The following is a 23,220-nucleotide window of genomic DNA, read 5'->3' as shown; positions in this document are numbered from 1 at the left end:
TAATATGCTCAGCCGTGCTATATCTGCTTGAACGAGTTCAAGATTTTTCATCCATCCGGCGCTCCTCTGACCCGATGTCTTCTCCTGCATTAACACCATCCTCCACCTCACTCCGGCCCGCCTCGAGTCTCTTCTGTTCTCTCGCGACCAGCGCTTGAGTAGCAAGGACCAGGAGAATGGCACCCAGGAGGAAGCCTAGAGTGGCCGGGAAGCCGCGGCCTGTGCAATTGAAGCCGCGTCAGCATCGGCGTCTGTGAAGCAAAGCGGCGTGAGGGGAGTGAACTTACGGAAACTGGGGGCCATGGTCTGGGGGAAGATTAAGATATTAAGCCAGGCCAACACGGCGTACGAGAAGCCGTTCATGCTCGCGGCCACCACGGCTCGCTCCTCGTTGTCGTCGCGGCAAGTCTCGGCCGCCCAGGCAAAACTATTTCGCGGAACGGCATTGTCAGTTCTGGTTTGCAGACCAGGCATGGGAGGGAGGAGATTGTCTCACAATACGCCCGGCATGAGTTGGATGCCTGCAACCAAAAAGGCAAATTCCTTGACGCCAACGCCAGGCGGCCAGACGGCCAAGATGGTGGAAGGGACAATGCCCAGTATCTAAAAATCGAGAGTTAGATAGGGGATCTCGCTGCCTCAGGGGCGAACATTACGTGCCAAGGGACCTATCACAAAAGCGAAGCGATTCTCAGTAATATCTGAGAGGAACCCCCAGACCACTGTGAAGAAGCCCGAGATTAGCCAGGTGCCGGTGGGAATCACGTTGGCTTGCTGCACGGTGAAGCCAGCCGAGATCAGCCAGATGCCGAAGAAGGCGCCGGCCTGGGAAGAACAACCATAGAGCACGTAGCTGAGGGTGAATATGTACCACCGCCAGCGTGTCAGGATGCGGGTAAAAGTGCGCCAAGTGACTTTGGTGGGCGGGGCGATGCCCTCGGCACGTACGCGCTCAATAGCTAGGGCGCGCTCCTCATCGGTGAGGAACCAGGCGGTGTTGTGGTAGGGATTGTCGGGGAAGACAAACAGGATAGCGAGGCCGATGGGCACTGTCATGCAGCCGCAAACGATGTAGAGCCAGCGCCAGCCCGCGATGCCGTGCACGCCGTCCAGGTTGGTGTAGACTGCCGCCTGCAGGTAGCCCGAGAAGGTGGTGCCGAAGACGGCCGACGCCTCGAAGATGGTGATGCGCTTGGCCAACTCTGTCCGCTTGTACCAGCTGCCCATGACGTATATCACGACGGGCGAGAAGGAGCTCTCGAAGAGTCCCACTACGAACCGGAAGGCGTACAGCTGTGGCGAGTTGCGCAGCCCTGCCTGCGCGAACGTGAAGATGCCCCAGCCGATCTCGACGATGGCCAGCCAGATGCGCGGCGGGATGTACTGCACGATCAGGGTGCTGGGCACCTGCATGATGGCGTACCCAACTGTGTAGGCAGTGCCGGCGTAGGTATACTCGTTGCCGTTCATGGCAAGGTCAGTTTTCATTCCTGATATATAAGCGTTGGCAATGTTGGTCTGATCCAGAAATTTCATGAAGAACCCCAGACAGGCGACGATGAGAATGGACATGTCGAGTTTGCGGAGGAGCTTCCGCTCGGCTGGGCTCTTGAGATGCGTGTCTTTATCCCAGATGTATGAGAGGAGTGAGAGCTTGACCTTCGGGGCGGCCTCATCCACCCTGGAGGCAACCTCACCAGTGGTAGCCGTAGTGGCCGGATCCATAATGTTTTGTCTAACCCTTCTCCCCTTCTTGGAGAAACAAGCGTAATAGGAGGATGTTTGAAGTTTGGGAAATAGGAGAAGATAGATGAAGTGAGGTTTATAGAGGAGGTGAAGAGGAAGGGAAATAGAAGCCTCGGCGTATTTAAATTAGTGACAGAGAGAGCATAACCCATGGTGTTTGGCTTGATATGTGCGTGGCTAGACCATCACGACATCAAGCCCCAGTCGCAGCAAAGAAACAGAAGTGCCACCAATTCTCGACTCCGATATGGTGGTACCCAGGTAGTGTCAGTGTGGGCTCGGGCTGGGGTTGTTGGTACGAATTGAAAACCCCTCCCCCACATGACCTGAGCCAACAGGTCCGACTCCGAAATATTGCTTCTTGTTGGCGTCCCATAGCCAAGGGTGCGGATTTTCCCAAGTTGTATTCACGATCTCGCTCGCAGTACGCCTTCACAAGTTCACACATATGGGCATTGAATTGACTACAATGTGGTATAACTGACTACGTTACTGTGCGGAGCCGGGAAGGGAGGAGGGCCTGCATGTGAAATGCAACCCTCGGTCAGTCTGCAGGGACTTTATGCATCGAGACTTGTAGGAATTCCTCTCTGTAAGTAATAATGTATTATTCCTTACATACGATGATCGAGCCTGGCACGTCGCTACACGTTCCTGTTGGTTACATGCGTGACTCGCGATAGCACCCTAGCTCGGAAACGGCCGGTGGGGAGAAAACACTATTATCTAGGAGCAGCCGTTGTTATAGAGCTATTAGAGACAGTAGAGCCACAAAGTTACTTCATCCCCTCGACGTATCTATCAGGACTTGGAGACCGCCGACTTGGCCTTTAGCCGATACTGAATCTGAATCCCGGGGTTGGGAAAGGTAGTGTGGTCATGGCCAATATTGGGGGGTCGTCTCTGCGACTCTCCTTCAAACCTGAGGTCGTACTGGGTGATCAGGAGGATCAAGATCAGCTTGATAGAGGCCGTCGCGGAATTACGAGCCGGACAGGCATGAATGCCTGCACCGAACTGGGTCTCGATATCGGACAGGCTGTCAAACTGGAACTTATTCTCGTCACCAGCCACCTGCCTCTTGCGTAGGAAACGCCACGGATCAAACGATAGCGGCTCGTCGTAGAACTCCGGGTCTAGCTGATGACCACTGTGCAAGATCTGCAACATGGTACCCTTGGGCACGTACAGCCCGTCCTTGAATGTATACCCCACTTTGGCTACTCGCGTGAGTCGAGCATGGCCGACAAAGTTGAGCCGCTGGCTCTCCTTCATGAAGCTATCCAGCTTCCCTAGGCTCCCGAGGGCGGCACGTGTCCAGGTCCCATATTTGCTCTGCGTCTGTTCGATCTCGTCTATGATGACCTCACGCGCATCCTTATTCCGCTCGTCGATTAGATCGTACAGTACCGACAGGGCGACCATCGTGCTGCTGTGAATGGTGGCAATGGCGTAGAACAGCTCGTGCTGGGCGAGCTCCTCAAGTGTCAACTTGCGACGTCGTCCGCGGTAGTAGTTCTCTAGCCACTGCACGGCATCGTTGAATTGCGGGACTCGCGGTTCTTTGTTGCCCTTCCCGTCCCCATTCGCTATCCCTTGGGTAGCAGCCAATCTGCGCGCTTCCAGCACCGGTCGTAAGATCTCAGCGGCTCTTCGTTGCTCAGCTCGCACCTTCTTAATGGGTTCGAAGAGGTAGGGAGAGGCCCAGCGAGCCCACGATGGCCATGACCCACGAAGAGCATTCGCGGCTTGCATGGACGTGTTGACCATGGTGATGCAGAGATTTAGCCACTCATCATTGGCGCAGAGTTCCGGTCCCACAACTATGCGGGCAGCCAGACGGGCGACGGCATATGAGATCAGAGGGAATGTGGTTACTGTAACCCAATCTGAGCTCGGCGGGAACACTTTCTCGACAGCCGGGGCAGCCTCATCGGCGATCACGGGGAACAGAAGAGCTATGGAGTGCATATGGTCAGCCAACCAATTTCTCGTTAAAAAATAGGCAAGTGAATCCTCACGCAAATTTCGAACCAAGTCATATTTGATCACATGGGTGGATTCATCCGTCTGTTTGGCAGTCCCTGTATAATCCTGGCAAAAGAGCTAGGTAGATCCCAAACCTTTGGTTAGCAAGGCTTCCCGTCTTTGAAGCTATCATCTGTCGTGGGAGAAGAGTGGAGAGAGACTGGATCATGACTAACTACTTCTGAGTTCAACCTGAGACTGAGCTTGGACTCGGGTACATTCTTGAGCTCGTCGAGATACTTGAGCGGCAAAAATACTTGGGGTTTGAGCTCGTCTACATAATTGCGCATGGCAAACGCTTGACCATGTTTGAGATACTAAATAAGCCAAGGACGGAAAATTCGCCCAAAGGTTAGCCAGCAAAACACACACTATGACCTCGTTTTGCTGAACACATCCCTCCTCCCGGAAAGGAAAAAAGGGGGAGGGAAAAAGCGGTGACTGGCGAGGGTAGGTACTTACCTTTTCGTAGCCAATCTTGAACAGGGTTCCACTATCAGTAGCATATCTCTGCCTGGAATCGTCGCCATCCTCAAACCTTAGAAAGGGCAGCTTGAGCTCTGAGGAGGCTCGATGCCGCCGATAGAGAGTTAGCGCTAGGGTAGCAATGACGCCCAGCACCAACACCAGCAGAGCAGCGCTTGGGCTGGCCGTGTTAGAGGGCAGAGTAGCCACAATCTTTTGAAGTACGGCCATGCTGTTGGGTTGAGGATGACTTGGGGTCTAGTCAACTGCTGTCAAGCCACGCCCAGTTCTCAAATGAGGCAAGCGAGTCCACCCTTTTCTGAATGGATGGATCCCTTGGAGAGGCCGAAGCTCGTGGGCAATTTTTGTTTGTTATACCAAGAGGTGGCGGCCGTGACTGCCTTCCCAAGTTCATGACGGCTCATGTCTTCCTATTCTCCTAGCATTAATTCCTATACCTGGATTTCCTCTTTTGAACAAGTTGTTTGGGCTATGCCGATTCGCCGGCGCGCCTTCAAGTTTCGGGGGGCCCACCCGGCCCGGCCTCACCTTTGGTATGTTCAGCCAGCCAGCCTTCGCCCGGAGTAAGGTCCCTATCTGCTTTATCACCGTACGTAGAATACTGTCCCACCTGTGTACCTCGGGGCTTTGAGTTTGTAATGTTATGCAGGGATGCCTGATTCACGCCTGCTGCCTGGCAGTCTGATAAATCCTCGACCGATACGGCGCAGCTAGCTGGCTGCTGATAAATCTATGATCCGAGAATTCGGAGCACTCTTGCACTCTTGCTTACTTTAGGTACTGTACTGCCACTTTATGCCCAATCGGACTGAGATATGAAGGGCCGAAAAATGGAAGTGGATATCATTCACCTTGCCGTGCTCCACTTACCTTAAAACACCTCCCGCCAATCGGAGTCAGGCAAGCTGTGCGGGTGGAGCGGAGCCTCATTCTACGATGGGATCCACCTGCATGGATCTATCCGTCTTAGCTTAGCTAATCACGGCGTAGTGGCTGCTTCTTCCAATCGGAGAAGCTCAAATTGGCAACCTTCATACGGAGTAGTTTGTATTCTATCTAGGCAAGGTACCCCAGATCTGACTGGGGAGGAGGTGCAGACCGGAACCCGAATCTGTCAATCTGTCCCCACTTAGGGCCTCACCAATCGGACTGACCTAATCTTGTGCAATGAATGGAGTCTCGTCTCCTTGGATAGTACACGTAGGGAGGTAGGTAGGTAGGTAGGTCGGTAGGTTGCGCATTACGAATACAGTGTCCGAGCATTGTTACAATTACAGTTGCGGGCGGCACGATGATTCGCACTGGCAATTAGCCAAACTATCTGTACTGTATCTCGTACTGCATAGTAGGTCACGTTGGGCAACTGCCTTGCAGCATACACTTTCTTTGCCTGAGGCACCATGGCTAGTTACCTCATGCTTGTTTGGTACAGGGCCTAGGTACCGTTTTACCTTGCATGTACGGTAGATAGACTACTTTCAGCCCCCTTTCTCAAAGACCAGTTCAGTTCCCCCAATTCTCTGGCTTTTTCGACTGTTTTGGGTGCTTCCCTCCATTTTTGTTCCTGCATCGGTCTTACAACGCTAAGGTAGAGAAGGGCTTAGTGCGCTGCTCAAGGCCATTTTCGTACATACACTGGCTGACCTAGCTGACTGACAGACTGACTTGGGAATCGGGGGAAGAATGCAGAGACATTCATCGCAACACCTTTTCATAGCCGATAACTCCAACCCCTTTCAGGACACGGCGGCCATGGCGAAAACAGCGTCAGGAACAGCTTCAAGTTCGGAGTCTCCGTCCACCTCGGTGATTGAGGGCGGTGGTGCTGGTATCGAACTAGACCCGTATCTGGGCGTCAAGGCTAATCCAAATTCAAACCCAAACCCAAACGGCAAGACGGATCCTGCGCTTGAACCCGAGCCTCAGAGCAATACCAACATCAACATCAACACCGATATCATCGACACTGACCCCGATGGCAGCCCGGTCAAAGACACCGCGCCTCATGGACAAGATGGCGAAGATGAAGATGCCTCTCAGCCGCCTCACAAGTATGGTTGGCGCTTCTACGCTATTTACAGCAGCCTCATCGCCTCGTCTCTCCTGAGTGCTCTCGACGGCTCCATCGTCTCAACCGCCCTGCCCACCATCGCCGAAACCCTCGACATGGGTGCCAACTCGGTATGGGCTGCCAATATTTACTTTTTGACTGGGTGAGTTCAGCTTCCCCCCGGCGGCTCAGGTCGTCCTTTACAGTCAGTAAAAAATACTAACTCCCGGTTCTCTTCTGGGACAGAGCTGTCTTCCAGCCTCTCTTTGGCCAGCTCTCGGACCTCTGGGGTCGTCGCTGGGTCTTTCTCACCATTCTCGCCATTTTCACCCTCGGTAGCGGTCTCTGCGGCGGAGCTAGCTCCTCGTCCATGCTCATCGCAGGCCGGGCCGTGCAGGGTGTCGGTGCCGGGGGCATCAACATGATGGTCGATCTCATCGTGTGTGACCTGGTGCCCATGCGGGACCGTGGCAAGTTCCTGGGCATGCTCTTCATGGTCATCGGCCTCTTCACGGCGGTGGGCCCTCTCGTGGGTGGTGCCTTTGCCCAATCCGGCCACTGGCGCTGGGTTTTCTACATCAACCTGCCCGTTGGCGGGCCCTGTATGGTCGCCATCTTCTTGTTCCTGCGCGTCAAGAGCCGCCACGGGGACAGCTCCTTTGCCTCCAAGATGGGCAAGATCGACTGGGGCGGCGTCTCCATGCTCACCATCTCAACCGTCGGCGTCATGTATGCCGTGACCTACGGCGGCTCTCTGCGCAGCTGGACCGACTCGAGCGTCGTGGCCCCCTTGGTTGCTGGCCTGCTGTGCCTCGTCATCTTTGTTCTTTTCGAGGGCTCCCCCTTCGTGCGCCAGCCCGTCACGCCCTACCACCTCTTCGCCAACCGCACCTCAGCCGTCGCCTACGCCCTCTCCTTCCTGCACTCCGTCATGGGTATGTGGATCATGTACGTCTTCGCCATTTACTTCCAGGCCGTCCTCGTCGTCTCACAGACCCTCGCTGGTGTCTACTTGATGCCCACCGTCATCGGCTTTCCCATCGCCGCCGCCGTCGGCGGCACCATCCTGTCCAAATGGGGCCGCTACAAGCCAATCCACTTCATCGGCTTCGCCCTCTTCACCCTCGGCAGTGGTCTCTGCTCCATCTTGGGTCACGGCTCGTCGCCCGCCGAGTGGGTTTTCTTCCAGCTCTTCCTCGCCGTCGGCACGGGCCTTGTCATGGCCTGCCTGCTGCCTGCTGTGCAGGTGATGCTCAGCGAGACCGATACGGCCCTCAGCACCGGCACCTGGGCCTTCGTCCGCAGCGTCGGCGTCATCTGGGGCGTCACCATCCCCATCGCAATCTTTAACAACCGCTTTGACGACCTGCTGGACCTAATCCAAGACCCGGCCGCCCGCAAGCTGCTCGGCAACGGCCAGGCCTACTCGCACGCTACCGCCGCCGTCGTCAACTCCTTTTCCGGCGCCACCCGCGACCAGGTCATCGATGTCTACACCCAGAGCATCCAGCGCGTCTGGCAGATATCGGTGGCCTTTGGCGGCGTCAGCATGCTCTTGGCCCTGGTTGAGAAGGAGATCTCGCTGCGAAAGCATCTGCAGACCGACTTTGGCCTTGACGACGAGAAGAAGAAGCAGACCACCCCGGAAGTGACTGCTTAGGGAACAGAGAATGGCTTCTTTCTGGATTCCCCTTTCTCTCCATGACCTCGCGAATATAGCATTCATTGCCGTATCCGTCCCGCCGGCACTTGATCTAGTGCTCCAAGGGATCTCTATCGCCTCCTCGCTCTTTCTCTTCTCTGTCCCACTCCTTCTTTTCTTCTTTCCGTGATTACTTTTCGTTATTATCAGCTGTGTGTAGAATGAAAAACGGATGCGGCGTTAGTCTCTTGGGTCATTGGTCTTTAAAGATAATTTCATTACAAGTAATTACTCTTTGCTATAAGCAAGGTCTAGAAGCACTCGAAATTGACTTGTATCATTCTGGTAGTCTTGCTATACGCTTGTGTTTGTCCGTACCAAAGTGAAAGCTTGAAAGCACAGAGCTCGCGCTTCAGCATGGTATGATTGCTGATTTTGCGCCAGTTGACCATTGATAGGTCTAGACCTTATACCATACCCCTAAACACCATTTCCCCTCCCTGTTTCCTATCCAGTGAAAGTTACATGTATTTACCTTCCAAAACCATACTACATAATGACTAAGAAAGAAGACATTGAGCAATTTCGCTCCATAAAAATATGAGATCGGGTACAGCATAGACAATTTCACAAACAACACATGTTCAAGCCCATCGCTCCTATTCCTTCAATAATCTTGGTAATAAAAGCCCTCCCTTCGCGGCGCGACGGAGGTACAGTCCAAGTAGAGGGTTCAACCCAGCGTCTTCAGCCCGTTGTACCCATACATCGAAGGACAGTACCTCAGGGGGTGGCCCGCCGCCAGAAGTGGCTGACTGGAGGATTTGGTCACTGTCGATGACCGTCTCGCCTGACTGATAATGGTAATGCACTTTGTTCCCTTGGCCGTTGCCACCGTGGCTCTGTAACACGACGTGGACAATGTCCCGCGCCACGCTACCGACTCCGATAAAATCGAAGCCCCCGTTCCAGCCGCGCGTGTCGGGTACGGCTCTGATTGCGGCAGTGTACCGCGCCATATTGGCCATGAGGTCCAGCTCGCTGGCACCTTCGCCCGTTACGCTTGAGGGTCGGTGGATGTAGACAGGCAAGCCGAGCGTCTGAGCGGCGTTCTCAAGAAACAGCTCTGAGACCAGCTTGGCAACCGCGTAACCATCGGCCGTTTCGGCGCCCGGCGGCGGCGGATAGTACGGTGCCGCAGACTGGGGACCGAAGCTGTCGCGACCCGCGGCGGTGGCGGCGAGGCGTGCTACTGCGGCCGACGACACAAAATGAAATGGCAGTTGGCGCGGTGCGGCCAGACGCACAAGTTCACGGGTTGAGGCTACGTTGGTGAGGCGTAGCGATTTGTAGGTCTTGAGGAAAGATACGTCGGCGCCGATATGGATGATGGCCTCAATTGGGGCTGGCGATTCACTGCTGCTGCTATCGCTGAGTCCGAATATGGAAGAAGCCTCGGCCTCGGATAGGCCCAGGCGTGGTAGACCAAGATCCCCCTCCTTGATAATCACCTTGGGATGGCTGAATAGGTCGGGGAATTCTGCCACGACTTCGGCCGGCTTCTTGCGCACTGCTAAAGAGTAAACCTTGGAGACATGGTTGTCATCGAGTAGCTGACGCAAGATCTCCCGACCAATGAACCCTGTGGACCCAGTGAGTGCTACCACGCTTGGCGTGCCGCGTGGCGAGAGACGAGACTTGCCGTTGACGACTACCGAGTTCAAGAGGTCAGAAGGGAGAGCCACTTCGTCTGTCCAGTTGATCGGAGCAGGAGTTAGCTGGGTATAGTCTCCATCATGCAGGTTATCTGAGCTTCCTTGCTCGAGCAGGGTAGCCATTGCGCCTAGAGTGCTGGCTTGGAAGAGCCGGAAAATGGGGACCGATTGTCCGAGTCGCTCTTTGATTAGTCCCTGCAGATTGATCAACGCCAATGAGCTTCCTCCCAGGTGGAAAAAGTCGGATTCAACTGTAATGGAGCGGTCCAAATCTTGATGCGAAGGGGTAAGCGCTTGGGGAAGTGCTTCGACCCAGAGCAGGCTGAGCGTCGTCTCGAGTTGAGTGAGCTCGCCTTTTGTGTCCAATTTTAGTGTGTCTGCACCAGCAGAGTCTGGCAAAGGCCAGCCATCCACGGTACGGCGGTCAAGTTTGCCAGCGCTATTGGTTGGAAGTTGATTAACTTCCACAACGATGGCGGGTCGCATGTACTGCGGAAGTGGCAGCGTGCGCGGTAATTCAAACAGGAATCGCGACCGTTGCGCTGGCGGTAGAACATCCGTCCCGTTGTCTGAAAGCACCACAAACGCAACGAGGAAAGGGGTGTTTGACCCAGGGCTGGTCCGGGCCGACACGATTACCTGGCGTACTTGCTGATGATGCACTTGAGTAATGACGGCCTCTACATCGCGCAGGTCGATGCGAATGCCAGCCAACTTGACCTGTGTGCTTCCTTCGATTCTCCCCTGCAACACCAGTCGGCCGTCTTGCTCGAGCCAGCCTCGATCTCCGGTCCGATATGCCGTGGGCCAAGGTCTATTGTACTCATCGGGTATGAATTTGGCTACCGTACCCTCGTCATTCTTCAGGTAGCCCTTCCCAACACCAGCGCCGCCAATGATGATTTCACCCACCACCCCAGTCGGGACCGTGTTAAGTGCCTCGTCGACAATACGGATAGAGACATTGGGCATCACTGTCAACGGAAACCTGGGGTTTCCAGGTCTGTCATCATCAATGACGATCTTGTTCCACGGCACCTGTCCTTGACCGATAGATATAGTGGTCTCTACAGGCCCATATGCATCTATAAGCTTCAGGTTAGGCTTAGCGAGCCGTTGGAACTCGCGCAGCTGCCGCTTGGACATTGGCTCTCCCCAGGTTAGTGCTACCCGCCATGGTGATTTCCTCAGCAGTTCAGCGTCCCAGTGGCGGGCCCAGGTCAGGTACTCGGTGGGCGTGGCTCCCAAGATCGTGATGTTCTCGCGCGCCACCAGCTCCGGGATTGCTGTCGGGTCCCCCCGCGCTTCGTTTCCGACCACCAGAACCGTGCTTCCGAACCCGAGTGGGAATATGGTCTGTAGCAGGGATGCATCGAACATGTACGAAGCCTGGTGCAGGAAAACCTCTTGACCCTCACGCATGTCCCACTCGATCGGTGCTGCATCGCTGTAGTAACTGAAGTTGGCGTGGCTGAGCTCTACGCCCTTGGGCACCCCGGTGGACCCGCTCGAGTACAACACCACAGCTAGATCGTCCGCTTTGGCTTGGATCGGAATCGGGTTCGTCTTTGGTACCTGAGAAATATGGGACACGTTGATGATGAGAGGGGCACCCGGTTTGCTTTGAGCAATAATGAAATCCTCGGCCTCGGTCAGAGAGTCGATCACGATGGCTGTGGGTAGACAGTCTTGAACAATCAGTGAGAGCCGATCTATGCCCTGCTTCTGATCCAGGGGTACGTAGATAGCGCCGATTCGCAGGATGGCCAGCAGCGTAGCCGTCCAATCTGCCCGGGCCGCTTGATGCACGCCCACAATCTCTCCACGACCAATGCCTTGGCCCACAAGTTGTTCTGCAATGGCCGCAACCCGCTTGGCCAAGTTCTCGTACGTCAACTGGTGTCCATTTGGCTCTCGAAGAGCCGTTCGCCCGGGATACTTGTCTACCATGGCATCAATGCGATGTACAATCGTGGGATAAAGACAGGTACGTTGAGGGCCTAGGGAACATTAGCATCTCGGAATTGGAGTAAGAATAACTGATAGAAGCGGGAGTTATTACCTCGACCAACTGAAATACTACGATTTACATCCTTCTCATCATATAGAGAAGGCCAAGAGACTCGCGCTGCAGGGTTGCTTAGAAACTGTCGTAGTAGTTTTACGTAGCTCTTGAGCAGGATCTTAGCTCCCTCGGCTTCGTACAGATGTTTCTGTACGGCCAAAACAACAAGATTCTCGCCACCGCTCGCACCAAGATCTAGAATATCCAGACTAATATCGTAGTCTGTCTCGCCGGTCGAGACGATGTCGAGCTCGCCGTCGCAGTCCAGGAAGCGGCGTGCTTCGGTCGCATTCTGGCGGTAGTTGACGAAGGCCTGGAATAGTGGCGCGTGTGATGGCTCTCGTGGGACACTGAGCTCGTTAAGTAGTACGTCAAATGGCACTCGTGAGTTTGCAAAGGCCTCTTGAGCTACCGTTCGCACGTCTCGCAGCGTGTCGGCGAAGGTGTGGCGGGGGCTGCGCTTCAGACGCAGCGGCAACACGTTGAGGAAGATACCCAGGCTCTGCAACACGTCGGCTTCTTTGCGGTTGCCGTCAGCTACCCCGATACACATATCTTCCGAAACTAGATTTGTGAAACGGTACAAGAGAAGGTGGAAAACGGCCACGTATAGATGAAACGGCGTTACTTTGAACTGACGACTCACTTGACCAATACTGTCTGCTAGGTCCTTAGGAATCCGGAAGCTGGCCGTGTGGACACCAGCTTCCTGGTTCCCCGAAGTTGGTCGTGCCAACGCACCAGCCAAGGGCAGTAGTGGTAGCGGCTCTGGTAAATTAGAGTATTGAGTGCGCCAGAAGGATAACTCGTCAGACCAGCCCCCTGTCTCGTATTCGCGAATTTGCTTGGTCGTAAAGTCAGGGTATTGAAGTACCTCAGTTGCAGGAGGCTTGATGTTGAGCAGTCCGCCGTATGCCTTTTCAAGATCCGAAATCAATATTACATAGCCAATGCCATCCATATAGATGTGGTGATAGCCTAGCAGAAGGTAGTGGCGCTCCGGGGAAATTGACAAGAGCTGAATTCGCAGCGCTTCTCCGCGCTCAAGATCATAAACGTGGTTCTTAAGACGCTGCACGGCGTCCTGTAGTTCCTCGTCGTCGGCGATAGTGGCTCGCTCTAGACGGAACACGGGCTCTGGTAGCACTGATTGCATGGGTTTCTTGGTTTTTTCGTCGGTGTAAAAAAGGGTGCGCAATGCTTCGTGGCGCTGGCCCACGGCCACCACTGCTTTCTCGAGAGCATCAAGCCGGATCCTTCCATGTAGTTTGATTACGGTCGTAATGTTGAAGGATGTCTGATCTTGCACGTAGTGTTTCAAGAACCAGAACCTTGACTGACCAAAGGACATGGGCAGCGATCTCTGCCCCAGGCTTCCAGGCTTCTGCAGCTCGTGTAGGGCTCGTATTTTCCCCTCCACGGATTCTGAGTTGGAGTCGGCCTCGCCTGCCTCCGAGGCTGTAGCTGACGTCCTAGCAGTGACTGCAGATTCAGTTGAGCTCTCGGAGCCGGGGCCCGACCTCAGTTGGGTAGAAGAAGTTAGTGATGTTGTTTCCGATCTAGCGGGGAGTGGTAGTGGTTCAGATTTGGCAGGTTCCGGCTCCATTGCACCATCGGCCGGCCGAGGATCGCTACCACCGCCGCCCGAAACATTAGGGATGGCGTTCTCTGGTAGAGCATCCTGTGCGAAGAGCAGCAAGTCCCGAACCGACGGCGAGTTGAGTATCTTCAACACGGGCAAATCTACGCCGAGCTCTTTAAGGAACCACGACCGAATGTCGACAGCGACGAGCGAGTCAGCACCCAGTTCATCTAGGCTTATTTCCAACATGGGCTTGTTCGGATCTGCCTGCAGAGCTACCTGCAATTTGATCAAGAAACCCTCTGTGAATAGCGAGAGAACCGTCAGCAGGTTGATAATTAGCAAACAAAACGCCTTCTAACTAACCTTTGAGAATTTCGAACACTTGCTCGTGGGTTGTGGCTTCGAGCAACTGAGCTTTCGTCTTGATGGTGTACTTCGTCTTGGCATTACTGATATCGACTTGGTCGCTTGTCTTGGTCCGGAGATGCTGGAACATAGGCGGTTCAACCTCCAGGTCCCGAGCTCGGTTGTTGTCGGTTCTGAAGCCGGTTTCAAACTCAGCCGTGTCAGCCGAGTCGACACTACTGCCGAGGACACCCTCCGCAAAGATCTCGTGAGCATCCTGCTCCGACATCCACACGTGGCCGACCTTTCGCAGGTATTCCTGCTGCTGCTGCGTCAATTCTCTGGACACATACCCAGCGCCTAGGATGGCACCAATGTTGATCACCGATGCGGCTAGGCCTCGGCGGCGTCGTTGGGATGCTAGACTCGCCATGAACGCGTTGGCCGCTCCATAAATGCTCTGACCCGCGTTGCCTGTCACATAGGCAACCGAGGAGAAGAAGACGAAGAAGTCGAGCGGCTTGGTCTTGTCTGAGAAAATCTCGTCGAGGTAGATACTACCTGCAACCTTGGATCTCACCACTTTCTGGACCCGGTCTAATTCCACGTCCGGGAAGAGGGAATCATGTAGGACCATGGCACCTTGCGAAAGACCGGCAATCGGCGGAAGACTGGCTGAGATCTGCTTGTACAGGTTCCTCACGTCTTCGCGGTTGGTTATGTCGCTGTGGAGTTTTAGTAGATAATCATAGGGGAAGATCACAGCCACGTATCAACTCACTTAGCAAACACCTTGACAGTGCAACCCTGGTCTGCCAACGTCCGTAACCATGCTTTGTCCACCTTGGGATTCCGGCTCGAGAGCACTATATATCCAGCACCGCGCCTAGCCATGAATTCGCAGAGTGATAATCCCAGACTGCCTGTCAAACCCACCATCCAGTATGTCCTATCCCGTCGGAACCGCACCACTTTGCTAGCGGGCTGCACATGCACGGGCACATGGCTAGAGGAGCGCCATGCAATGATGGCCTGCTCACCAAGCCCCGGCGCTGATCCGTTGGCCAGCTCAGAAAGTGTTATTGAAGCAAGCCTATCTCCCTCTCCGACAAGTATCGAATCTCTTGCGGATCGCGCAAGCGCTAGTCGAAGGTGATTGCCGGCAATGTCCGGCACGGCAGCAAAGAAGTCGACGGGAAGGCGAGAGGAGGGGCTGGTCAAAGATTTGCCGTCCCGGACCACACAGCTCGCGGGCAGATAGCTGGTGAGAGTATCTACAAGATCGCGTGAACCACCAATGTTGAAGAGCTGCGTTAAGTTTCGGGGGACTGCCCTGCGCAGATCGCGACCCGTGGAGCGCGCGTGTATCGAGATCCAGGGGCCTCCCACGGAAGCAGTTTTGTCAGTCGAAAGTAGCACTAATTTCACCCCTTTCTCGGTCGCCCGTTGCGCTAGTACTGCGCCTAGGGCATAGTCGGGGTTCAGTACTGCCACTACCTCGCCAATCTCAGCGTTGGAGAGGATAGAGTCAGCAAGAAGTTGGGCGTGAAGGCCGACCAAGGTTCGCTTTTCATCGTCTTCAGTCTCGGGAGTAAAAGGGAAAGTCCAGTCTTGTGGCACATAGACTCGGGAGTCTAAATTTTCAGACACTAGGATGATCCTGTCTCCTGTCTTGCCATCGTAGCCTGTAGACAAGTAAAGGAAGCTGCCTCCAGGGAACGCGATGGCGTGGAGTAGTGAGTGGGAGAGGTTTATCTCGACTCGGCCAATTGATGCTGCGACAGAGGCACGAACTCCTGCCTGATGGACAGCGAAATCTGCTCCGGGGCCCTGGCCCTGGTTTCGAATGGATACGATAGTTTCATCGAGATTGACTTTCTGGGTGACGAGCCGTCTGCCCGAGTTGTACCGGTCGTTTCGGTGTGCGCTTGGCCGCACACGAGGCACCACAGCCGTTCCGTTCTGGATCAAGATTTCTGGCTCTTGATACCAGAGCAGCCCTGGCCCAGCATCCTGCTCCCAGTTACTGCCTGCCTCGAGCTGAAGCAGCCTGGCGGCGATAGTGACACTGTCCACGTCGGCAACCGTGGCGAAATCCAAGAATTGGACATGCAGGTGCTGCATCTCCTTCACAATGGTGCGTTGAAGTCCTCTGTACATGTTCCGGTAGGGGTTTTCCGTGAGCGCACCTCGCGTTACCCAAACGATATTCTTGCTTTGTCTGAACACATCCTTTAAGCTAGCCAGCTTCTGTGCCGTCAGATCCTGGAAAGTAGGGGAGTCCTCGAGATCCACTAAGCTGATTACACTGCCAAGGAAAGGTAGCTCACGCTTTGATACAGCTTCCAGAGACTCAATAATATCTATGGGGCTCTTGTAATGACGTTGGAGGATACCTTGGATATGCTGGACTAGCAGCTGCGTTTCGTGTGAATGCCCCCCAATGATAGTGAGAAATTCGACATCGAGAGACGGGAATGTCGTATCAAGAGGATCACGAATGAAGGCCATGCGATCATCCAGCGCCTGGGTGCAAAGAACCGAGAGAGGTAGAGGGAACTTCTGGTTGTGAGGAGTGACGGCTTCTAGGCTGGAGAATCCCGTCTTCTTCAACACCGCCTCCCATTCTTCAGTCGAGATGCACGGTGAAAGCTTTCTACCATCGTCGTAGCCCAGCCACCAGCCAGGGAGGCCGCCAAAGATGAAGCCAAAGCGAATCGGGGCATTGTCCGTCAGCTCGAGCAGAAGTAGCCGACCACCGGGCTTCAGCAGCTTGCGCACATTCTTCAGAGTGTCCTCGAGCTTGCGAGTGGCGTGCAGGACCAAGGAAGCAATCACCAGGTCGAAGGACTGCGGCTGGTAACCCTGATCCTCGATATCCTTCTCGATGTCAAGGACCTTGAACACCATGCGTGATCGATGCTGTTCAAATCGATCTTGAGCCTTTTCAAAAAAGCCGCTAGAGATGTCGGTGTAAGTATAAGAAGAAAAGGATCCTGCAAGCTGCTTGAGAATTTCCTCCGTAGCTCCGCCAGTACCAGCTCCTATCAGATGGTCAGCGAAATTCCAATCGGGCTTCTCCGGTTTCTCAAGCTCACCAATCTCTAGAACATTCATGTGTGGAAAGCGACGGCTGATCTGTCCTACCATGCGAGTCAGGTCAAGGAGGTACCTCTCCATACCCAGGGCGTAAGCATAGAAGTTGGTGAGCATATTGTCCTTCATCATTGCCTCTAGAATGTTAATTTCATTACGCATGGCTGCCACTAGATTTTCTCCCACAGCCTGCATAATACGCAAATCTATACTGTCGGGAAATCTGTGTTTGGCGCATTAGTGGAAGTATAGAGATATTTGTGACTGGCTCTTTGCCTTACCGGTTGATCACGGAGAGGATATCCTCTCTCGAGTCGTTTGCCCACTCCGACTTAGCATATGGATGCGTACCCTCGGCAACCTGTGAGATGACATGGTCAATATATTCGTAAAATATTTTAAAATGCCAGTCCAGCTTTGCTCTCTCCCCTTGGGGTATGGCTGTTCCGAGCTGATGAACGTAGTAGTAAGCCACCCGCTCCAGCGAGAAGGACAAAGTGTAGTCTTCCGACTCTTCTTCCTTGCCATTCCACAAGTCAGTATTGCTCGTCGGAGTTTCGGACACCCATGATGTCTCAAAAAAGAGCTGCACGTCGTTTGACGCGGCCGGCGGTGTTAACGGAGTGGTGCGTAGACCCTCCAGTTGAACAAGAACGGCACTGCCGTCTTGCGAGTGCACCTCCACGTCACCAGACAAGTCGGTCTGCTTGTCTGACGTGACCGAAGCGTAGAAGGGCAACTTGGAGCCGGCAGGCCCCTTTAACTTGGCGCAAGAGTAGGCGTCGATGCGCACGCGGTCAATATTGGTCGGGAGATAAATAGATCGTACCCTACCGTCACCTGGGTAGCTGTGAGCGAGGATAATGGCCTGAATTGCGCAGTCTAGTGTGCCAGGGTGCACAAGCAGGGGGTTTCCAGCATCAGCCTCGTCTTCAACATCTGGGGTCTGAATGAGGCCCGTCGCCTCATGTTGCCTCCTGCTCGTTTCTTGAAGCTTGCGAAATGGCCCAGTATAACCGAGACCGACTTCCCCAATGGTATCATAGAATCGCTCTGGCTCGACTTCAAGAAACTGGTATCTCTCAGGAGTGTAGGGCTCTGGCAAAGTGCTGTCTGCGGGGTCGCCCAAAGTAACACGAAACCGGCCGGATGCATTCTTGACCAAATCCGTCGAGCCTTTGGCCGAGGCCGGGGCCGAGTAGAATGCGAAGACGGCTTCGACCCAGTCTGCCGTAGTCTCGGTTGCCCGGAGACTAAAAAGCGTCTCAACTTGGGAGTTTTCCTCGATGACTAAGGCTTGTCCGATGGTCACATCGTGAATGTCGACAAGCCGGACCGAGTCTAGACCATAAAGTTGAATAACAGCTTCCAGGACGGTGGAGAGGTATCCCGCCGCTGGAAAAACAATCTGCCGTTCTACCTGGTGGTGAACCAACCATGGAAGCTCTCGTACCTGGAGATGATTCTTCCAGCGGACTTCGTTGTTATTCACTGTGCCGTCAGGCACTCTGGTGCCGAGCAGCTGGTGTGGTGGTTGGCTAGCAGCACGAAAGGCTTTAGAGTAGCGAGACTCGTGCCAGTAGATGCGGTCATGCTCCCAAACGTACGTGGGGAGATCTTTTAGGAGTCTTGGCGATGGAATATGCACGCCATCACCATGAGCCTTTCTATCCAAAGCCGTGAAGTCGACGACTTTCGGCCCAAGGAAGGCCCATAAAGAACCCAGTCCTTCAGAGAACGCCTCGACGTCGTCCGCACCACGTCGCAAGGTTCCAGAGTAGGGTATAGCCTGACCGACTGCGGCCTGGATGGTCTGCAGAGCAGGGCCTTTGAGCGCCGGATGTGGTCCAACCTCAAGGGCCAGGTCGAAAGGTCCTCTGGCCCCAACAGCGTACTCGATAGCCTGTGTGAACAAGACCTGGTTGGCCATGTTTCGGCTCCAATACTCTGCTGCCAGAGACTTGGTGTCAATCGTCTCGATATCTTCCCCGTAAACACTAGAAATCCAAGATGGGTATTCACGGTCAGCTTGTCGTGGCTGAACCGCGATACCACAGTTCTTGAGCGCCTCGATATATGGGCCAGTGCATGGCACCATGTGGTGTGAATGATAGGCCTTGTCGACCTTCAAGAACCTAGCAAACTTATTCTCCTCCTCGAGAACTTCTTTGACTCCCTCCATGGCGTCGCGGTCGCCAGAGAGGGTCTGGCTGTCAGGAGAATTGCTCGCAGCAATGCACACCCGCCCGGCGGCGATTTCTAGCTCGCAGAGAGCCTGGGCGTCCTCGTATGTAGTGCCGACTGCCATCATGGCGCCACCACCGGACTCTTCAGGTCCTCTTGCCAGATGCAAGTAGTATCCTCTATAGTATGCAATTCGAATGGCGTCTTGAGCCGAAATGTAACCGGCAGCATAGGCTGCAGCAATCTCGCCCGACGAGTGGCCGACCACAGCTGCAAACCGTACATTGGCCGCTCTCAAAAGATCCACGAGCACGATCTGAACCGCAGTGCACAGGGGCTGCGAGAAGGCGGCTTCGCCCACACGGGACGAAGTCTTGTCCTTGGAGAGTTCCTCTCTCAAAGACCACGTTGGGGCATGCTCGGAGGGAAGGCTGTCGAGTGCATCCTGCAGATCCTGGATACGATCGGAGGCCGCCTTAGACAACGCTATCAACTTAGCTCCCATCGCTGGCCATTGGGCGCCTTGTCCAGTGAACACGCCAAGCAACCGGTTTCCCGAACTGTTGCTGTTCACTGTAACAACTCCCGAAGGTGTCTTGGACAGCTCGTCGAGCTTCAAGGTGAGGCTTTCAATATTCGTCGCTGCCACCGAGAGTCGCACCGGCAATGTCGACCGTCGGTCACTCAGATTCCACGATAGATCTCGTAGATCGACTGTGGGGTGGGTACGGAGGTACGACGAGAACGCAGCGAGAGTTCCGGTGAGGGCTTTCTCAGAGGCAGCCGAGAAGAGAAACGGGCTCAGTTGCAACACTTGTGGCTGAACCGGTCCGACATCTGGAATGTCGTATTTCTCGAGAACGACATGCCCATTGGCGCCACCGAATCCAAAACTGTTGACGCTCGCACGTCGTGGCGTCCCATCCGGAAGTTCTGGCCACTTCTTGGCTTCTTTAAGAATCTCCAGGTCGCCATAGAAAGGCTTAACGGCCGGGTTGAGCTCGTTGAGTAACAAATTAGGCGGAACCAGACCATTCTGCAATGCCAGAGATGCCTTAATGACTCCAGCCACACCAGCAGTTCCTTCAGTGTGCCCAATGACTGTTTTAATCGAGCCCACGTAGAGCGGGGCGTCTTGCGGAGACCGTTTGAAGCCTGAAGACTGACCGAAAAAGGCGGTACTGATCGCTTCAGCTTCAACCGGATCGCCAGCCGGGGTGCCTTATTATTGGAGTTCGAGTTAATAGACAGTCATTGCACAGAGCCGGGGGGAATAGTTCACATACCAGTTCCGTGGGCCTCAAAGTACTGGGGCCTATCTGAAGACTTGGACAAGTCCAGTCCAGCTTTCTTGTAGGTAGACCGGATCAAATCAGCCTGGGCAGTAGGACTCGGCATGGTGATGCCCTTAGTACGGCCGTCCTGGTTAATTCCAGTCTCACGGATGAGACATTCAATAGTATCACCGTCTGCAATGGCAGCGCTCAAGGTCTTCAGGACCAGAGAAGCCACGCCATCCCCGCGGGCGTACCCGTTGGCGTCCTTGTCCCACATACGTGATCGGCCATCAGGGGAAAGCATCTTCAGCTTGCTCTCGGCGACGAATTGATCAGGGGTAAGGACAAGGTTCGCGCCGGCCACGACGGCGACAGAGGACTCGCTGGCGCGCAGGCTTTGCACAGCCAGATGAAGGGCAAAAAGACTGGACGAGCATGCCGTGTCGATGGTCATAGACGGGCCGTGCCAGTCAAAGAAGTAGGAGATGCGGTTGGAGAGAATACTTCTGGCGGTGCCGGAGGCAAAATAGGTTGGGAAGGTGTCAATATCACGGCCTAACAGTTCCGCATAGTCGGCACTCATGACACCCACATAGACACCCGTCCGAGATCCCTGTAGCGACTCCAGTGGAAGGCCAGCTGTCTCAAGGCTTTCATACACAGTCTCGAGAAGAATGCGCTGCTGTGGATCTACCGAGTTGGCCTCGACCGGCTTGATGCCGAAGAAGTGGGCGTCAAACACGCCGATGTCATCTTCAAGCAGGTATGAATGCTTGACGTTGGATCTTTACAAGTATCGGGTGTCAGTCCTTGGCTTGAGCCACAGGTTCAGATCGAAGTACTCACGTGCCGTGATGCAGAGCATCCTCGTGGTAGAAGCCTGTCGGGTTGAAGCGGTTGCTAGGGATCTCGCTCAGGACATCACGGGGCTCGCGCAGCAGCTCCCACAATTTGGATGGCGATGAAGAATGTCCCGGGAATCGACAAGCACTCCCAATGATGGCAATTGGCTCGTTCGGATAATGGTATGCCGCTCTAGTAGCCATTTTTTCTGTTGTCCGTTCCGGATGGTCTGGGAGATGATTTTGGAACGCTGGCTCTGGGAAGGTGGAGACTGAAGTCTAGACGAACGATGGACGATCGGAGACTCTATTCAAGTTGAATGAATACCTACCTAATTCTTCGAGAGCCAAAGTTGATAGAGGCCGATGCAGCTGACCACCATGACTGACGGTCCGACACATGAGGTACATGTATCGTTGCTTGCTTCCTTCACTGGTAGTCAGCTAATCACGGAATGAGCATGGCTTAGTGGCGATATCTGGATTCCCCCTTACGGAGATCCTGTACCAAAGGCGGCATCGGCCTGCAAGAGCAGATGCGTTCCCCGAGTCCGCTCCGGCAGGTATCGGACATCGGTGTGGCTGCACCCGGAGTAGGAAGGTGAGGTTCGGACTGGCCGCCGGAGTCGGTGCAGTGGTGAGATGAGTCTGGAGACTCAATTGTTTTGCCCATTCATTCATCTACCTTGAGCATAGGTCCAAGCTAAAGATCTTTACTGCCCAAGGCTCACTTTGTCTTCTTTGAAGCGTACGACTGAACACTATCAACATGCATCAGTTCTTCCCGGGTATCTTTTTCAACTTTGAGACGGTGCGAATCTTGGGGATGGCGCCGAGTGGCGGCGCCGAGTTGGCCGAGTGCCTTGAGGCAGTAGGCAAGATCAAGGACAATGACGCCGAGAGCTGGCACGCTGCCTGGGCCGAACAAGCTCTTAAAGTGGAAGCACTGGCAGAGCAAGCCCGCAAGTCCGGGGACCGGGCGGCTGCGAGAAATGCACTGCTGCGCAGCTCTAACTACACGCGGGCCAGTTATTACATGATGACTGGCGGTGGCCCGCTGGTCCCCGATCCTCGCATGCTGCCCATCATTGAGAAATCAGTCGGCCTATTCCGCGAAGCCACGCAGTTCTTTGACCATGAGGGAGTCATCCCGCTTGAGATTCCCTTCGGAAAGAAGTCACTACCGGGTTATCTGTATTTGCCGCCTCCATGGCGACGACTGCCGGGTGGAAAGCTGCCCATCGTGATCGCAAATGGCGGGGCCGACGGACTCGCGGAAGAGATATACTTCTTAGCACCTGCCGCAGCTCTGGAGCTGGGCTACGCGGCCGTGACGTACGAAGGACCTGGCCAAGGACTCACCCTGCATCGCGACGGGCTGCGATTTCGCCCAGACTGGGAGGTGGTGGCTAGCGCGGTGATTGATCATCTCGAAGCGGTGGCGGCGAAGCAACCGGAGCTGGGCCTGGACCTGGACCGGGTGGCCGTGTGGGGAGCATCGTTGGGTGGTTACTTCGCCTTGCGGGCGGCGGCGAACGACCAGCGACTCAAGGCCTGCATCGCCATCGACCCGGTGCACGATTTATGGGACTTTGCCACTACTCAGGTGCCAAAGTCTTTCTTAAAGGCGTGGGAGCGAGGCTGGATCGGCGACGGCACCGTAGACGCCGTCATCGGCTTGGTGATGCGCCTGGCTTTTCAAATGAAGTGGAACATCGCCATCACGGGCACCATGTTTGGCGAGCAACGACCTTCTCACATCCTGCGCGCGATGAAGGCTTACACGCTGCGACTTCCTGAAGGCGGCAACTTGCTGCATCAGATTCACTGTCCAGTCTTGGTCACAGGTGCAAGCAAATCGCTGTACCTGGACGTGACAGACCACACCACGGCCGTGTATGAGGGATTGTCGGGATTAAGGGGAGGTCAAGAGAAGCAGTTGTGGGTGGCCGAGACGCCCGGTGAGGGCGGCCTTCAAGCAAAGGTGGGCGCATTGGCGCAATGCAATCAACGCGTATTCCGCTTCCTCGACCAGCAATTCGGCATAGTCCGAGAGAAGCTTTAATAGATGAGGTAGCAGGCAAGATTTAAGAAGTTTCAGTCACGGCTGCCAAGGTAGGGTGGAAGCAAAGATATCGGACAGATTTCATTCATTCTGT

At 54.7% G+C, this 23,220-nt stretch overlaps 5 protein-coding genes across 5 annotated transcripts; 2 read left to right on the top strand and 3 right to left on the bottom strand.

Moving 5' to 3' along the window:
- Nucleotides 1-37: 37 nt before the first annotated feature.
- Nucleotides 38-1,725, bottom strand: UCRPA7_1192 (putative pantothenate transporter liz1 protein; the record flags this gene model as incomplete). Its single annotated transcript, XM_007913779.1, has 4 exons — nt 38-219; nt 288-427; nt 497-603; nt 652-1,725. The coding sequence occupies 4 exons, from the start codon at nt 1,723-1,725 to the stop codon at nt 38-40; spliced, it is 1,503 nt and encodes a 500-aa protein (XP_007911970.1).
- An 822-nt stretch (nt 1,726-2,547) lies between these two features.
- On the bottom strand, nt 2,548-3,717 carry UCRPA7_1191 (putative cytochrome p450 protein; the record flags this gene model as incomplete). The annotated part of the gene is made up of 1 exon (XM_007913778.1): nt 2,548-3,717. One exon carries the CDS (start codon nt 3,715-3,717, stop codon nt 2,548-2,550), a length of 1,170 nt encoding a protein of 389 aa, XP_007911969.1.
- A 2,226-nt stretch (nt 3,718-5,943) lies between these two features.
- On the top strand, nt 5,944-7,970 carry UCRPA7_1190 (putative major facilitator superfamily protein; the record flags this gene model as incomplete). Its single annotated transcript, XM_007913777.1, has 2 exons — nt 5,944-6,441; nt 6,570-7,970. 2 exons carry the CDS (start codon nt 5,944-5,946, stop codon nt 7,968-7,970), a joined length of 1,899 nt encoding a protein of 632 aa, XP_007911968.1.
- A 641-nt stretch (nt 7,971-8,611) lies between these two features.
- Nucleotides 8,612-21,265, bottom strand: UCRPA7_1189 (putative polyketide synthase peptide synthetase protein; the record flags this gene model as incomplete). Its single annotated transcript, XM_007913776.1, has 9 exons — nt 8,612-10,156; nt 10,316-11,667; nt 11,748-13,616; nt 13,681-14,387; nt 14,444-16,981; nt 17,040-19,417; nt 19,517-20,043; nt 20,229-21,004; nt 21,066-21,265. The coding sequence occupies 9 exons, from the start codon at nt 21,263-21,265 to the stop codon at nt 8,612-8,614; spliced, it is 11,892 nt and encodes a 3,963-aa protein (XP_007911967.1).
- Nucleotides 21,266-21,830: 565 nt separating this feature from the next.
- UCRPA7_1188 (putative alpha beta hydrolase protein) lies at nt 21,831-23,126 on the top strand (the record flags this gene model as incomplete). Its single annotated transcript, XM_007913775.1, has 1 exon — nt 21,831-23,126. One exon carries the CDS (start codon nt 21,831-21,833, stop codon nt 23,124-23,126), a length of 1,296 nt encoding a protein of 431 aa, XP_007911966.1.
- Between the last annotated feature and the right edge of the window lie 94 nt (nt 23,127-23,220).

The sequence above is a fragment of the Phaeoacremonium minimum genome (genome assembly GCF_000392275.1).
Source record: "Phaeoacremonium minimum UCRPA7 unplaced genomic scaffold PA7_03_scaffold_62, whole genome shotgun sequence".
Taxonomy (NCBI): Eukaryota; Fungi; Ascomycota; class Sordariomycetes; order Togniniales; family Togniniaceae; genus Phaeoacremonium; species Phaeoacremonium minimum.
Note: the sequence above shows the minus strand (reverse complement) of the source record. Positions and strands in the feature narration are given on the sequence as shown.